The sequence below is a fragment of the Canis lupus genome, chromosome 24 (assembly GCF_003254725.2).
Source record: "Canis lupus dingo isolate Sandy chromosome 24, ASM325472v2, whole genome shotgun sequence".
Classification (NCBI taxonomy): domain Eukaryota; kingdom Metazoa; phylum Chordata; class Mammalia; order Carnivora; family Canidae; genus Canis; species Canis lupus.
Window position 1 is genome coordinate 29124413 of NC_064266.1, and position 17493 is coordinate 29141905.

General features: G+C 43.1%; 1 protein-coding gene across 1 annotated transcript in view; it reads left to right on the forward strand.

The window, feature by feature from the left end:
* The first annotated feature begins 1478 nt into the window (after window positions 1-1478).
* TOP1 (DNA topoisomerase I) overlaps window positions 1479-17493 on the forward strand; it is a 91372-nt gene continuing 75357 nt past the window's right edge. Inside the window, exons 1-2 of the mRNA XM_025470070.3 lie at window positions 1479-1777; window positions 2126-2150. Coding sequence (XP_025325855.1) covers window positions 1745-1777; window positions 2126-2150 — 58 coding nt within the window. The 5' untranslated portion in view covers window positions 1479-1744. The remainder of the gene's footprint in view (window positions 1778-2125; window positions 2151-17493) is intronic.

Here is a 17493-nt window from a genome sequence, read left to right on the forward strand (position 1 = left end):
TTAAGGGCAGCCCCGGTGGCCCAGCGGTTTAGCGGCGCCTTCAGCCCCGGGGTATGATCCTGGAGACCCGGGCTTGAGTCCCACGTGGGGCTCCCTGCATGGAGCCTGCTTCTCTCTCTGTGTCTCATGAATAAATAAATAAAATCTTAAAATAAAATATTAAGTAAAGTAGTGGAAGTGGTAATAGATATGACAAAATTCACAAAGATCACACTTGAATGATGCGGGTTATGTAGCAGGGCTCCCGTAGAATTGTGCACTTTATACCGAGAGTGAAAGCAAGTATTGTGGGAAGGGGATGTTAGGTGGCGTGTTGAAAGGGCACTCCGGCTACTTCTGGCTAGCAGCTCGTGAGAGGGCCAGAATGGAAGCAGGGGCCGTTGTTAGGAGTGCATTGTGATAATCCACGCAAGAGATAACGCAGACTTCGACAGATGCGTGGGCAGAGGAGGTAGAAGGGTTGAACAGACGCAATCAACTGGACTAATTTGAAAGGAAGGAGGAAGATGTCCAGGGTGGAGCTTTTCTAGCTGGGTGGAGGTGTTCTCTGAATCCACACGACAGCTCCAGCTCCGTGGAGGCTATTTTATCAAACTGTGTCAGGGTAAGTGACCTACAACCTCCTGCCTGACATCTACATTCGAAGAACTAAAATCTTAGAGATCAGAGCACACAACACAGTCGGCGCCCCATTAACGGCAGTTCTTTTGCCCTGTTTATCCCCAAGGTCCCATTTCCTTTGGCCCTTTGCCACCACCGTTTTTTTCAGCGTGATTCCTGGTTTACGGGAGATGCTCAATGCTACGTTCATCGAACGAACGAACGAATGAAATTAGGGCTTTTGTGACCGGGACTACACGTACCCGGCAGAAAACTGGAGCTAAACCAGACCTTTGGCTGGTTTAAAAAAATTTTTTTTTTTTTTTTAAGAAGCGGAGTGAAAATAATCCAGCACGTTGGAAGGCCTAGACAAAGGCTAGGGCGGGAGCTCCTGCCTGCAAGGCGGCATCGGGGTCCGCTTCACGAGCGAAAAAGCGCCGGTGAAAGGTCCGGGGCCCCGAGCGCCCACGGCATTTGCAGCGGCGAGCGGGCGGCAGCAGGGCGGCTGCTCGGCCCGGGGCTCCCGCGGTCCCGCCGCGGTCCCGCCGCGGCCTTTAAAGGCCCACCACGTGGCCCGCGCCGCCGGCCGGGGTCCGGGGGCGGCGTCCGGGCTGCGCCTGCGCACTGCCTCGCAGAGGTGTACGGGGTTCCGAGAAACCGCGCGGGGAGAGCCAGGCAAGATCGCCCCGGGGGGCGGCCGTGGGAGGAGTCGGCTGCTTATGCAAATCACGGCGGCGCGCAGGGGCTTGGGGGCGGGGCCTGCGATGCAAAGCCGGGTCCGCCTTGGGAAGCGCAGGAGGGCGGGGGGGGCGGGCCGCGCAGCCCTCGGCCTCTTTCCGCGAGTCTCTGACGTCGCCGACGTCTCGTTTAAAAGCGGCCGCGCAGGCGCAGTGAGGCGAAATGCGAACTTAGGCTGTTACACAACTGCTGGGGTCCGCTCTCGCCGCCCGCCCGGCAGTCAGTCCGCGTCGCCGCCGCCGTCGCCGCCTCAGCCGTTCGGGGAGCGTCGGGCCCGCAGCCGCCGCCGCTTCTCCGCGCCTCCGGGAGCCTCCGGGGGCCCCCGTCCGCCCGCACAGGCCGGCCCCGACCGTCTGCGTCTCCTCGGCGCCCCTCGCCGCCCGCCGCGCTCGCCGCTCCGGCCGACATGAGTGGGGACCATCTGCACAACGATTCCCAGGTACGGCTCGGCCGGGTCCTCCTGGCGCCCCGGCCCCGCCCCGCGACCCCCCGCGACCCCCGCGACCCCCGGCGCGGGCCCGGCCGCCTTGACAGGCCGGAGCCCCCGGCCAGGGGCGGGCGGCCGGCGGGGCTGGGCGCGCTAGGCCGCGGGCGGAAGCCGCCGAGTTAGGGACGGCGGGGGGCTGCCCCTTACGGCCGACCCCGGGGCCCCTCCCTCCTCCTCCTCCTCCTCATCCTCATCCTCATCCTCGGGCGCGGGCTGGGCTAGGCCCCCGGCCCCGCGCGCTCGCCGCCCGCGGGCCGGGGGGAGCCCGTTTGTTCATACTGCCTCCTTTTCTCCCTCCAGATTGAAGCGGATTTCCGACTGAATGGTGAGTGTGCCCCCCGCCCCGACCCCGGGGGCCCCGGCGCCGGCCGCCCAGCCCGCGCCGGGCCGGAGCCGGGCAGAGGACAGACATGGCGTCCCAGAGACTAAGTCCCGGCTCCTCGCTCACCGGCCCCATTGTTCCCATCGGGCCGCCTCTGGACCCCCTTTCCGGGGACCCCAGCCCCCCCAGACCGCGGCCTTCCCAAGAGGGGGCAACGGAGACCCGGGGTCGCCCGCCGCCGGCCTTCGGGCAGCCTTTGTCGGCCCGGATTCCTCCCGGGAAAGTCGCCTTGTCGACAGTCGGGACTTAGTCTCTGCGCCATTTTCTTTTTCTCCTCTCCTTTCTGTGCCTGTGTGTCTCTTTCTCTCCCTCCCTCGGCTCCTTCCTTGAGCTGCCCAGAAAGAGCTTTCTGCAGAGCAAAGCCGTGGAAATCACAGACCTCACCGGGGAGGGAAGGGTGGGAGACTGAATGGCTACTATTTTTTTTCCCCAAGGAGAACTTTATTTTGGGGGGTTATTGCCTTTCTGCTTCTCGTTTGTTTCCTTTTCTGTTTCCAGAATGAAAGATACCCTTCGGCAACTGTTGATTTGGGGGGCGGAGGGGGGCGGGCGGCGGCGGCGGTGGTGGTGGCGGCGGTGGTGGTGGGGGGGAGGAGAAGGTGAAGGGTGGGGGTGTAAGAATTTTATGATGGGAATTACGGTCCTAAAACTAAAGCCACCCTTTGTGGAGTTTTTCATATTTTGAGGTTGTTTTTCCCCCAAGTTGTGTTCTTTGCAAAGGTAGTACTAGTACCTCCCTTCACAAAGTTTGCAAGTTCTCCGTGGGCCCCTCCAATGTAAACGTTGGACTCGGGCATATAGATTTAAAAAAAAATTTTTTTTTAAGTATTTCTGACTAGAACTTTTCGTGGTGGCTGAGGTTCCTAATGCAGTGTTTTGTTTCTCTTTTCTTGGTTTTTGTTGTTGGGTTTTTTTTTTTTTTTTGGCTTTTTTGTTTTTATTTTATTTTATTTATTTATTTATTTTTAAGAACCTCAGTTTAGTGTACTTGTCAGGAGAAAAGGTTGTGGAGCATCTCATCTGGACCTGGTGTGTTGGCCTTTTCTTTCGGGCCATGGGAAAGAAAAAAAGATTTTATTTATTGAAACAAAGAGTAGTCCGCATCCACCCTTGTTTCCTGTTCTTTTTTCAGGAGCCGCTGTTTTTCAGGAACCAAGAGCTAGCTTGCTTTTCCTAGATCTTTATGCTTTTGACCCCTTTTCAGCCATATCAAGGCATTTATTCTTTGAGTATTTCCACTTCAGTTATTCAATGAAGATTCCCCCAATAAAAAGCTCACCCTGCGGGCTTTTCAACAATCTTATTGAAGGAGAAGGTACCCTCTGTTGTGTGCTGGGAATTCCCACTGATTCTGATGGTACATAATCCTGCTCAATTGAGTTCGGGTTCCGGGAACCTCTCCAATGGGAGAAGCTGATGAGTAGATTTTCTGATGTTGTAATCAGCAGTCCATCGTGTTAGCCTGCTCTATTGAGAGCAGCCTTATGTTCAGATTTGTAGTGGGGCATCTAGCAAGAGATGTGATTCTGCAAGGAAGGGTTGTAGGTTAAATTAAAGTAGCATTTCTTGAGCACCTAATATGTGCGAAACACTGTGTAATGCTAGATCTGAACCTTGGGTCACAATGCTTCTCTCGCCCTCAATCCCGTCTGCTGGGAGAGACATAATTAGTTAATTATAAGGTAGGTGCGGAGGTATATGTATACTCAAAATGCTTTGAGAAACTAGGAGAATTAATTTTGTCTGGGGGTGGGGAAATTTCTTAGAGGAGGTGACTTCTGAGCTGAGTGTTGTGCAAGACTAGGTGCTGAGTGTCAGGGGTTGGAGTATTTCTTAACTAGTGTTTAGCTAACCTATCAGGATTTTGAAGGGGCGAGGAGTCCTCTGCAGTTCAGAAAACCGCAGAGGTATAAATGTTTCCTTGGGATGTGGAAGCAAAGAAAGGATGTGGCAGATGAGGATGTAAGGAGTCCTTTTGACCTCTCTTGGAGGAAGGTAGGAGCTTAACACAGAAAAAAGTGTTCTTTTGACTTTAAGATTGGGCTGAGTAGGTTGTGTATTTAGCAATGAAGCAAAGTTTAGTCCTTTCTCCTCAGAAAGTTAATCTCCATGGATCTCACTTAAATTATGCAAAGGAACGATTGAATATGTGATGATTGTGGGCTGGGTAAATTATTGATCTTTAATGCCATTTTTATAGATACCAAAGGAAACTGAGTATATTGACTTTTAGAATGTGATCACTTGTGATTGCAGTAATTGTTCATATTTATTGAATGCTTACTGTCTGCCTGGCATGACGGATCTCAGCTCTTTTCATGGATCATCTAATTTAATTCTTGGAAGAACCCTATGAGTTAAGGTACTATTATCTCCATTTTATAGATGAGGAAACTGAGGCTTAGGTATGTTTACTAGCTTGCCCACAGGCAGTGAGTCTAGCGTTCCAAAGCTTCCAAGCTTAAGTATGCTATATATATGATGGCAGTATGACAAAATTAAAAACTGCACATCTCTACTTTCTTACCGAGATGAAAAATGTGGGAGGGAAGGATTTGATAGTTTGTCATTTGCTTACTTTTTAACTAAACCTACTCCTTCTAGAGAAAAAGCACTTTAACTGCCTCCTCACCATCCTAAGTGTCTGACACTGCAGTAATTATCTTTGTAAATATTGTCTAGAAGAAAGATGTAGCGTTAGTAACTGTGTGCTTGTTGTATTAAGTAATAGCCTGGTAACTAGTGATTGATTTATTTAACTATGAAAGACAGGTTTTAAAAAACAAAAATCAGTGTTTAATTATACTTGGACATATTGTTATTGATCTTTGTATTAAGAAGAGTTTGCTTAAGCATGATCTTAAGTGGACTTAACCCGACTTACAGATTAACTGTACAAATTCATATATACAAACCTCCCTCATTCTACCTGCCTTCATTCCTTAAGATCTAAAAGATTTTTTGCCCTTTGAAGCTCTTTCTTTACAATAGTTAAAACTGTTGGTGTTCATTGGGAATTTAAAATGTTCTGGCCCATATGCAACTGCTGGGGAAATCTTATTTGTGAAGTGCATTTATACTTGAAATACTGGTGATGAGCTGGGAGTTTCAGGAGCAGAAACCATAACCTTTTACCTAATGTTTTACTTACCTTTTTCCTTTCTAAGTGTTGGTAGCACTAACTATAGTGGGGCTGAGTCATTTTTACAGTACTGTGCAGTCTGCCAAGCTATCTGTAGAGTTGATAATGGTAACGTCACTTTGGGGGTTAGTGATCTTCTGCTGTTTCAAGGACTTGGAGTTTTTGCCTATCTGCTTTGGATTTGTGGGGTTCCTCCCTCGCTGGGATGAGCAGAGTATAATGCTTGATCCTATCAGTGACTGATTAGTCTTAAGTAATGTTGTATGGGGTCATAGTTTGACATCTTGTCCTGTTGATTGGTTTAGCTTAATGGATACAGATTGTATGGGGGATTTATTTATTTAAAATTTTTTATTTATGTATTCATGAGAGACAGAGGCAGAGACACAGGCAGAGGGAGGAGGAGGCTCCATGCAGGGAGCCTGATGTGGGACTGGATCCCAGGACTCCAGGATCACGTCCTGGGCCGTAAGAAGGCAGGCAGGCAGGCGCTGAGCCACCCAGGGATCCCCTGTATGGGGGAATTAAATATAAATTGTTTCTGATGCTAACAGAGTTGTATTTCTATGCTTTAGTTGCAGGTTGAGGTGGGTGGTGCTAAGACTGATGGTATGGCTATCTGGAAATACCCCTCACGTTTTAAAACTGGAAACTGATGGCACCTTCAAATGAAATCTGGTGCATATATCTGCTTAATCCAGAAACACTTAAGCATTGGACTCTGGTGTTTTCTTTCCTTCTCCTACAACCAAACTCCTTGGGGCACCTTTTCAGAATTAGTGACTACTGTGGAATCTTTATATTACACTTAGACACAAAACAAAGTTGCTTTTTAGGCTACTAGCATATCAGAACTCCCAAACAAATTTTAGATTCTACTGTTTCTGATAAAACTAGAAAATCCAGGAGTTATTAAAGGAATCAGAAATACTAAATAGTTTGAAAGGTGAAAACTAGGTAATATTGACCATCTCTAGCTCATAATTTTCTTTGGTAAGTAGATAAAATGGAAAACAAACCCAGAGTCAGTCCCCAAATCTCACTTTAGCCAATAGTAGCAAAAAAAAAAAAAAAAAGAATTGTTTTGCTTTTTTCCTTTAACATCAGCATAAAAATGAGGAATTGTGAGAGCTTAAAAGAGTGATTCATTAATTTGTTCTGGGTCTTAGTGAATTTGTATCAATTTATACAATATACAGAGCCAAGAATTCTTAACATGTGTTAAATCTTATATTCCAAAATTAGGTCATTGGGGTTTCTGCCTGTTTTCAGTATGGGAGGGAGTGAAAAAACTGAACCTTTTAAATCTGTAGATATGTTTGGGAAAGCTTTGTGTGATATCTTAATTATAGTAACAGTTATATTCTGCTGCTAACAGTATGAGAAATGATTCTATTGTACTTTATGGATAGATTTCATTTTAGAGGTTTTTGGATTATAATGAAATTGTGCATGTTATTTCATATTAGTTGGGTATGAATGCATATGTATGTTACAGATCTTTAACAGTATTTGCCATAGTTTAAGTGCGAAATAAAACTAATTTTCTTCAAACCCAAAGTCCTTTCCCCAGAGGTGTATTTTTGTGAGGGATTTCATACTTCTCATATGAAACTCTGTTGAACTCCAGTGAAGTTCTAGCTTTCTTTGGAAAAAAATGGATTCAAATGTGATTGTTTATTTTTAAATGAGGCTGTGGAAATGCTTTAAATGAATATTTGATGTGGGACCTGGAGGGTTAAAAAAAAATAAAAAGGCCCTCTTGAAAGAATAGTAAAATAACAGTCAGTTCATTGCATTTGTCTGTGGGAGAGTGACTTGAGTGACTTTTCTGTGTCCTATGGTTTAGATAATCTCCTTAATTATTTTGAACCATTAACTTTGCATAATGGCTTTTGGGCAAACTGTTGAGAATTTGGCTTCTAAAAATAGATGGGAATGGGAGAAGTTCCTGACTGGCCCTTAAAAGGTGAATGAGGTATTGTGTTTAAAGAAGATTGTGTTTAGAGTAGTAATCCTTGGAACAAGTCTTTTCTCTGTATTTCCATGACTTGTAAATGAAGTTTGAGATGCAGCTTTCCATCCCTATGGCTGCAGTCCAGTCGCTGATGTGGGAAATCTACCAGCCCCTGCCCTTGCCCCACAACCTGCCTATCTAGGTGTGTGTTGTATGCTCTGTGTTGATAGCACCAGTGCCTGGGTACTGTAGAGGGGGATAAAGATTGGAAGGAGGTGGGTATCATGGTAGTGTAAACTTTATTATTAAGTGGGAAAAAGTTTATAGAATATGCTAGATATTATTGGTATTCTCAGTAGGGCTATAGGAATTGACAGTATGCTGAAATAAGAACAAATAGATTTATTTATTTATTTATTTATTTATTTATTTATTTATGATAGTCACAGAGAGAGAGAGAGAGAGGCAGAGACATAGGCAGAGGGAGAAGCAGGCTCCGTGCACCGGGAGCCCGATGTGGGATTCGATCCTGGGTCTCCAGGGTCGCACCCTGGGCCAAAGGCAGGCGCCAAACCGCTGCGCCACCCAGGGACCCCTAGATATTGTTTAACATGATTTTTATTCTGTATATTCAGAAAAGACTTAAGTATTTTTCATATTAGAAGAGAAAGGGCAGCCCCGGTGGCTCAGCGGTTTAGCGCCGCCTTCAGCCCAGAGCCTGATCATGGAGCCTGCTTCTCCCTCTGCCTATGTCTCTGCCTCTCTCTCTCTCTCTCTCTCTCTCTCTCTCTCATGAATAAATAAATAATCTTTGGGGAAAAAAAAAAGAGAAGTGATCTTGCTAATTATCTCAAGTATATCTTAGGGTATATAATTTGTAATATAATCAAGCTAAAACCAACCGTATTGTCTTTATCTGTCATCTCTAGATTTTAGTAGAAACTAAGGGAGAGAGGCAACTTTTTTTAAATTTCTCTTTTGGACGATACTCATTTTCAGTTTGTTGGCTTAAGTTTTTATATCCGCTCAGTTATCTCCCTGCCACCTTTACCTTTGTGTACTGCTCTTGAGAATTTTTCTGAGATTTATAGTAGATATTTTTGTTTATATCTCCCTCTTGCCCTCTCCATTAGATTTAGGGTAGAGGTAATCTCTACCGGGCTGTAATTCCTCTCTAAGCCTTTGAAGTTAATTTTGTTTTTGTGGATTTAAGGAACCCAAAACTCCTTCATTAGCATTCCTGTGATACACCTAGATAGGCTCCAACAAAAGGCGTTAAAGCAATCAGCATTATTGGGGACTTTAATTTTCTTGTCTTTGTTGTTGATGTTGAGAACAAGTTTCATAGATCACTGGATATTTTGACTTTTTTTTATATTTTAAGAACAAAAGTCTGCCAACTTTTGCTTTCAGTATTCTTTGTATTTTTCTTAGCACAGCCTAGCAAAAATAGAAGTCTGGGATCTTTCTTGGAGGAGATATTCTTGGCTATTTGGAGTTTACATGCCCCCTAAAAAAGTTTTAGGTTGAAGGTTAGTCCTTCACTAGAGTACACTAGAAATGCACCCTTTTGCCTCTTCTTAAAAGCCCAGATTTTAATCTTGTTGCTATATATGAATGCCCAGATTTATAAAGGTTTCTGAGCAGAATACTGGTTGGGCAGAACCTAGCAGGTTTCCGAATCAGTGGATTAGGGGATCTCATTTGCTAAGACTCCTTTCTTTACCAAACCAACTCTGGTAAAGTAGCCTCTTCATTTGTAGTCCATTATCTGAGCTCTTACTAGGCAGTAGAAGGGGAAGTGGGAGGAAAGGAACAAATGTTGTGGGCTTAGTAAACATCACATTTTTATATTCATGAAATCTGAATTTAATGGAATAGTACAGATGCGTAGGTTTATAAGGGAGAACCTGAGACCAAGAACCTGAAAACTTGGCCTTTTACATCTTCTCAACTCTCCTGTTTAGTAGCTTACTGCCTGGTCTAGATTCCAGAAATCCCAGACTGTAATTGGTAAGTTTCTAATACAGATGTTACAGCCTGCCCCCCCCCCCCTTTTTTTTTCTTTTAAGATTTAAAAAAAAATTTATTCATGAGAGACACAGAGGGGCAGGCTCCCTGTGGGGAGCCTGATGCACACAGCCTGCCTATAATTATGTGTTGGTAGAGATAGCTTAGACCTCTTAAACATCTGGAGGAACCAGGTTGATCCTAAAGGATATATGTGAAAGGGAGGCTGTGGGGATATAACATTCTTGAACATCTGTGGTAAAGTAGAAAATTGGAGTAGAAAAATCTAAGTAAGTCCCTATTCTTAGTATGAAACTTAACCCTGAAAAAAAAAAAAAAAAAAAAAAAAGAAACTTAACCCTGGCTGCGAAACCTTGTTTTGTCATCTATAGATAGAGATGATATTTCTATGCTTTACAAGCTATTGAGGATTAAATAAATATACAGAGTCCCTCTTTGCCTACATTTTAAAGTTTAAACTTTGATCAGGGGCAGCCCGGGTGGCTCAGCGGTTTAGCGCCAACCTTCGGCCCAGGGAGTGATCCTGGAGACCCGGGATCGAGTCTCACATGGGGCTCCCTGCGTGGAGCCTGCTTCTCCCTCTGCCTGTGTCTCTGCTTCTCCCTCTCTGTGTGACTATCATGAATAAATAAAATCTTTAAAAAAAAAAAAAACTTTGGTTAGACAGCTTAAGATGTTATTTATTTATTTATTCATGAGAGACACACAGAGAGGGAGAAGCAGAGACACAGGCAGAGGGAGAAGCAGGCTCCACGCAGGGAGCCCCATGTGAGACTCGATCCCGGGTCTCCAGGATCACTCCCTGGGCCGAAGGTTGGCGCTAAACCGCTGAGCCACCCAGCTGTCCAGACAGCTTCTATTCTAAAATAGATCCTTATTTTAAATATTAGGTTTCAGGTACTGATGTTGGTGATTCCTTCCTTTGCTGGTATTCCCTGATAACCTTTTAAATCTTCTGACATTTACACAATGAACGGTAGCATATAACCAGAGTTGGTTAAGTCTTTACCTCACTGAATTTCACAGCCTATACTGATCTCTTCTTTCTATTAAGAAACCACTGGAAAATGAAAGGTAGTGTATCTGTATCTAGGTTTGGGCTAAGTAAGAGCCAAATGTGTATCTGGTTCCTGCTTTTCCAAGAATAAGGGAAGATTGTCATTTCTGAAAACTTTTTCAGGGGAAGGTGGGCTTAGAAATGAAGAAAATATATTGCTGTGACTAATTTCTCAGCCCTTTAATAGAACTATGGGTTTTCTATTAAAGATACCCAGAACTTAAATGTCAGTTATATCTCAATTTTTAGAAAAGGTACCCAGAGCTTTGTCTTTATTAGATGCATTTAGTAAGTGAAATGCCAAGGTCATTATTGGTGTGTGTGTGTGTGTGTGTGTGTGTGTGTGTGTTTTAAACAACAAAACTCCGTATGTCTTGTGTCAGCATTTTTTTTTTTTTTTAAGATTTTATTTATTCATGAGAGAGAGAGCGAGAGAGAGGCAGAGACACAGGCAGAGGGAGAAGCAGGCTCCATGCAGGGAGCCTGATGTGGGACTCGATCCCGAGACTCCAGGATCATGCCCTGGGCCAAAGGCAGGCGCCAAACTGCTGAACCACCCAGGGATCCCTCCAAAACATTTTTAAACTGAGAAGACGCAAAGCATCAGAGAGTTAACTTTACTTTTTCATTTATTCATATATTGCTTAAAGGGACCAGCTCAACTTCCTGTGAACTAGGAATTCTTGGCAACAAGAATGCCTTAAATAATAAAGCTTAGGATTGAGAATTTAAGTAGGAAACTCCATATTAAAAGATATGCATGAGTATAGGCATTTGGGAGATTTCAGGAAAAAATTTAGTAAGCAGAAATTTCAATAATGGCTCATAAGTCTAGCTAAGGCTGATTATTTTTTTTTTAATTTTTTTTTTAAATTTATTTATGATAGTCACACAGAGAGAGAGAGAGAGGCAGAGACATAGGCAGAGGGAGAAGCAGGCTCCATGCACCGGGAGCCCGATGTGGGATTCGATCCCGGGTCTCCAGGATCGCGCCCTGGGCCAAAGGCAGGCGCTAAACCGCTGCGCCACCCAGGGATCCCTAAGGCTGATTATTGAATTGCCTTGAATTTGTTATTTGGAAAGTGCAACTCAAACCAAAATCAGTTGCGGATATGTTTACTAATACCATTAGGTTAAGCCCGGTGGATCTTAGTAGATATACCACTGATCAAAAGGATTATCACAGAAGCATCACAACAGGAGCAAACTTCAAACATCTCTTCATTTAAAGGTGGGCTAGAGAAAATAATTTTATAGGAGAGGAATTACAAAATTGGGTCTAATTTTAAAGAGTCTTCAAAGATAAAGTTTTCAAAAGATAAATGTTTCAGGAACATATGGTTTGTAAAGTATATGAAAAAAAATCCTGTGGGAAAGTGAATATTTATGAATACTGTGTGGCTAATTGCCCTCAGAGAGAATGTCCAAAGTTGGACTTAAAATCTTGAAAGCTTAGAAAAATAAATAAAAATCTTCAAAGCTTGCATCTCTTTCTCTTACCTTTTTTCTCTGATTCAGAATGTGAATAGTTGTGTGTGTGTGTGTCCTGGCCAAATCAACCATGATAGAGTAGAAAGGACAGATTGAGTCAAGGGGATTTGAATTTGAGTTCTTATGCTTCTGCTCAATAGCAAGGTCTTTGAACAAGTTAATCTCTAAGCCTTAGTTCTTTACCTGTAAACTAGACCTAATACTTTACTCACAAGATTGAGGATTAAAGAGCATGTGAGCATCACTCTAGGAAAGGTGAAGCTTTTACAGAATTTTTAGTTCCTTGCCAATTCTTTAAAAAAAAAAAAGAAAGAAAGAAACACAAAAAACCTTTTTCTGAGATTGCTTTTTTAGTGTTTTGTATAAAGGAAACATCTTTAAGGGCAGCCTGGGTGGCTCAGCAGTTTAGCGCTGCCTTCGGCCCAGGGCGTTATCCTGAAGACCTGGGATCGAGTGCCACGTTGGGCTCCCTGCATGGAGCCTGCTTCTCCCTCTGCCTGTGTCTCTGCCTCTCTCTCTCTGTTTCTCATGAATAAATAAATAAAATCTTTTTTTTTTTTTAAAGAAACATCTTTAAGTTTTAAATTTGGGTATTGTGAGATTTTACCCAAGGGGGAAGGTCACTAGGGAGCCTTGAATGTGATACTGTTGCTTGTGGGTCCAGATAGGCGAGACCCAGGATGGGTAAGACTTTGTGACTGTACAAAACCACTCTGTTTCTCATAGTTAAATTATAGTTTAAGAATCTTTGGCAGGCAGTAACTTTTCCCCCTTTGCATTTGGGATGGTGCAATATTTATAGATCCACTCAGGAAACTAAAAGTTTCATGTTTAATTGCAAATGGAAAATTTAAGCTGTCATATTCATTCAAACATTGAGAAAGTAAATACCAGTAACGACTAGATACAGATGAACAAGACAAATCCATATGGTTCTCAGAACGAACATTTTGAAGTTAGTACTTGTAGGTCTGTACACTCACTTCCTCTGTTGAGATTCCATATTTTTCATTGGGCTTCAGTACAGAGGCTCCTGACATACCAGGTTGAATGGGGATGGAAGGTACTTTTTGGCAGTTAATACTTTACTGTCAGTGAAAGAGTGATGTTGCCATTTATTTCTGATCTGAAAGGGTTTTTTTTTTCCTCCTTGCAAAAATTGGAAACCTAGGACCTTATTACAACTCCAAAGATGTCCAAACTCTAACTGTTCTAGAAAAAAGATTTTTTTTTTTTAAGGATACCTGTAAGCTTATTAAATCATTTCACATGGAATAGAAAAAGTTTCAAGTTCTGTATATTTCTGATGATCTTTCTGTATCAGACAACAATATTGTATGAGTTTTAGAAAAGTAATTTTCAGGTTTCCCTGAATAGGTAGATTTGTCAGTGACTAGCAATGTTCACAATCTGTGTGAGAGATCATGTGACAATAGCCAGTTCGAGTGTTTGCTTGAAATAGTTTAAGTCCTTGAGCTGAATTGCCTGAAATAAGGAGTGTAAGATCACCATCTTCATAAATTTGAAGAACTAAAATCTTAGAGATTAGATTCAGTACTTACAGTCCTGGGAAACTAATTTTGTGAAGCAGTTTAACTATATTACTCTTATTACTGCTTCCAATCCATGAAGTGTCTTGGTATGAAAACTGCTAAAGTTAGAGGAAGGCTCAGAGTAGGTAGTGATATTCCAGTGATTTGAATATGGAAGAGTAATTGAAACAAAATGTTAGAATGAACATACCTTACTCTTTATTAAAGATTCATTCATTCATTCATTCATGAGAGACACAGAGAGAGAGAGAGGCAGAGATACAGGCAGAGGGAGAAGCAGGCTCCTTGCAGGGAGCCAGATATGGGACTTGATCCTGGGTCTCCAGGATCGCACCCTTGGCCTCAGGCAGGCACCAAACTGCTGAGCCACCCAAGCGTCCCAGAACATGGTTTATTCTTATAATCAGTGGTTTTTCACAAGAATAAATGCAGTGTCTCTAGTTCTTGCTATTTAAAATCAGAAAGGAAGAAACAAGAGTCTCTCAGGGAGTTGATCATCCCTCAGGATCTATTTCTTAATTTTTCATGGTTTCAGTTAACCAGGAAACAAGCAGTGAGGAGGAACATAAGTTGTCTAGTCTTTGTAACTATTGGCTTGTTATAGTTCCAAGCAGAAAGCTCACCAAGGCCAGACCCCCCAGCTCTGAGAGGTCTCCCAGTTAGTGCCCTCTGTGCATGCATGTTCAGCTGGTGGTTGTTTGACAATAATTACTACTTTTTTCCCCTTAAAAATCAAATCACTTCCTTTCTTCCTTAAATGCAGTGTGATATAAAAATAGGCACTTCAGCAGAACTTTATAGTCCTTTACAGGTGTTGAACACCTTCCTAATCTCAGAGTGTCAGGAAAATTGTCTTTTAGCAGGAGTATGCTTGTTTTTGCTCAGTAGAAAAACGGATTCTCGGGCACTCAAGAAGCCAAAAACTTTCCTTTTAAAGTCCTGAAAAAGCTATAGAAATTCTTTAGGATTGGAACTAATCTGTGGAATTTAGGTAGCATACAGTGTTTGTATTGAGCTCAAGTTTTTAGGGCAATAAAGTTACAGTACATTATGATTCAATTGGGTCCATAAATGACTGAAAACAACCGAAGTGTTGTTATAAGACTACCAGAATCCATACTGATGGCACATATGCAAATATGCATACCCGTAGGTGCTAAAAAATTATTTTGTTAAGTGCACTTACTGAACTTGATTTAAAAAAGAAGGTCCAGGGGTGCATGGTTGGCTCAATTGGTTAAGCATCTGCTTTTAGCTCAGGTCTTGATCCCAGGGTCCTGGGATTGAGCCCCAGATTGGGCTCCCTGCTCAGTGGGAAGCCTGCTTCTCCTGCCTCTGACCCTCGCTCTACTCCTGCTCTCTCTCAAATAAAATCTTTTTTTTTAAAGGTCCTTCTGCAGTAACTCTATTTCCAAGAAGTAAAGTTTGGTGTGTCTCTTCTTCTCCCACAAGTCTGTAGTCATGTTTTTTCTTTTTGTATTGCTTTTTACCCTGGAATACTGCTTAGTCTTTAGAATTTGGTACAGTTTGGGTAACTATACTCAGTACTTCTCCATTTAACTATCTATTTAGGAAAATACTAAGTATTGTAAACTCCTTGGGAGTTAGCAACATCTCAGAGCCTATTTCAGTACTGAAGGCATAGTTATGGATATCCCCCTTCCATTTTCACGTAGTCTGTCTGCAATCACCACTTAATCACAAGTCAGAAGCAACCTCTTTTCTCTGGCTTTGAGTTTCTCTTGTCCTCTTCTTCTAATTTTTCATTCTGGACTGGAGAAATTTAAATGTTTTGCTTACTAGGAAGTGTGCAAGAGCAATATCTCATCCTGTATGGATACTACAGATGCATTCAACAAATGTTTAAATTGTGAAATGGGAACCCCTCTCTCTTCTAGCTCATTAGCTGGTTGAAAATCAAGTGAGAAAAAATGAGAGCTTTATACTAAGTTTTCCTTTTCTTTTTTTAAGATTTTATTTTTAAGCAATTGCCATATCCAACATGGGAGCTTAAGAATCACCTGGGAGTACTAGGTAAAAATACATATTCCTAGGCCTACACCTTAAGTTGATTCTGTAGTGGCAAAGGCCGAGAAATCTGCACTTTTTTTTTTTTTTTTTTTTTTAAAGAGAGCAAGAGGGGCACCTGGGTGGCTCAATTGGTTAAGTGTCTGCTCAGGTCATGATCCTGGGGTCCTGAGATTGAACCTTGTATTGGGCTCTCGCTCAGTGGAGAGCCTGCTTCTCCCTCTCCCTTCCGCTCTGCCTACTTGGGTGTGCTCTCTCTCTCTCTCTTTCTGTCAAATAAGTAAATTCAAAAAAAAAAAAAAAAAAAAGCATGTGTGGAGGCAGAGGAGGGGAAAAGGGCAGAAGGGGAGAGAAAGAATTTTAAGCAGGCTCCTTGCCCAGCTCAGAGCCAGAAGGGCTTGATCTGATACCATGACCCATGCTGAAATCAAGAGTGGGACATTAAACCAACTGAGCCACCCAGGTGCTCCAGAAATCTGCATTTTAAATATATATTTAACAATCCTGGATGATCTGATTAATATAGCTAACCACAGATCAGCTTTGGAGAAACTGATCTATCTGGACTTTACTATTTTACTTGACTAAGATGTGTGTTTTGCTTTGTGTAAGGTACTCCATTGGTTAAGCTATTAAGTTTATGGTTTTTGTTGTTGTTGTTTTGTTTTTTTTTTTAAGGACCAAAACGGTATTTTTCAGTATATGTTAAAAGAAGCTTGGGCAGCCCAGGTGGCTCAGCGGTTTAGCGCTGCCTTCAGCCCAGGGCGTGATCCTGGAGGCCCAGGGTCAAGTCCCACGTCGGGTTCCCTGCGTGGAGCCGGTTTCTCCCTCTGCCTGTGTCTCTGCCTCTCTCTCTCTCTCTCTCTCTCTCTGTTTCTCTCATGAGTAAATAAATAAAATCTTTAAAAAATAAATAAATAAGGATCCCTGGGTGGCGCAGCGGTTTGGCGCCTGCCTTTGGCCCAGGGTGCGATCCTGGAGATCCAGGATTGAATCCCACATCGGGCTCCCGGTGCATGGAGCCTGCTTCTCCCTCTGCCTATGTCTCTGCCTCTCTCTCTCTGTGTGACTATCATAAATAAATAAAAAAATTAAAATAATAAATAAATAAATAATTAAATAAATGAAGCATGATCTTTATCCTCAATATCTACCTTTCAATGAGCATTTACCTAAATAGTAGAGATAGTTAACCGCCTTTGCAACTATTTTACCATGTATCTCATCAGATTTCTTTTTTTTTTTTTTTTTTTTTATTTATGATAATCACAGAGAGAGAGAGAGGCAGAGACACAGGCAGAGGGAGAAGCAGGCTCCATGCACCGGGAGCCCGACATGGGATTCGATCCCGGGTCTCCAGGATCGCGCCCTGGGCCAAAGGCAGGCGCCAAACCGCTGCGCCACCCAGGGATCCCTCTCATCAGATTTCTAATCCTTTCTCCTTCTTCCATGTTTAACAAGCCATTATTTGATCCTGATGTCATCTTTTGGGATTGGATAACTAAGCAGAGCACAAAGAGCAAGTGGTTGTTTTCATTCTGATATCCCTAGAATGGTTAAGGCAGAGTATTAGAAGGTAAGTGGAGGTATTGGCACAGTTTAGTGGTATGCTAAAGATCTTCTCTATGAAGGTCCCTACCTTGAGATTAAATTAGGGGTCTTTAGCTACTGATGGCACTGATTGACATGGGAGGATTTGAATGGAGCAGTGTTTTTTTTTGTTTGTTTTGTTTTTTGATTTTTAAGATTTTATTTATTTATTCATGAGAGACACAGAGAGAAAGAGAGTGCCAGAGACATAGACAGAGGGAGAAGTAGGCTCCATGCCGGGAGCCCGACGCGGGACTCGATCCCGGGATCACGTCTTGGGCCAAAGGCAGGCGCTAAACCGCTGAGCCACCCAGAGATCCCCTAGAACTAGTTCTGTAGTAATTCAGCCTCTTAAGCAATATTCCTTGTTTTTGTTTTGTTTTACAAGGTCCATGACTAGGCCTCAGTACTTGTTCAGTGAACTTATATACTTCCTT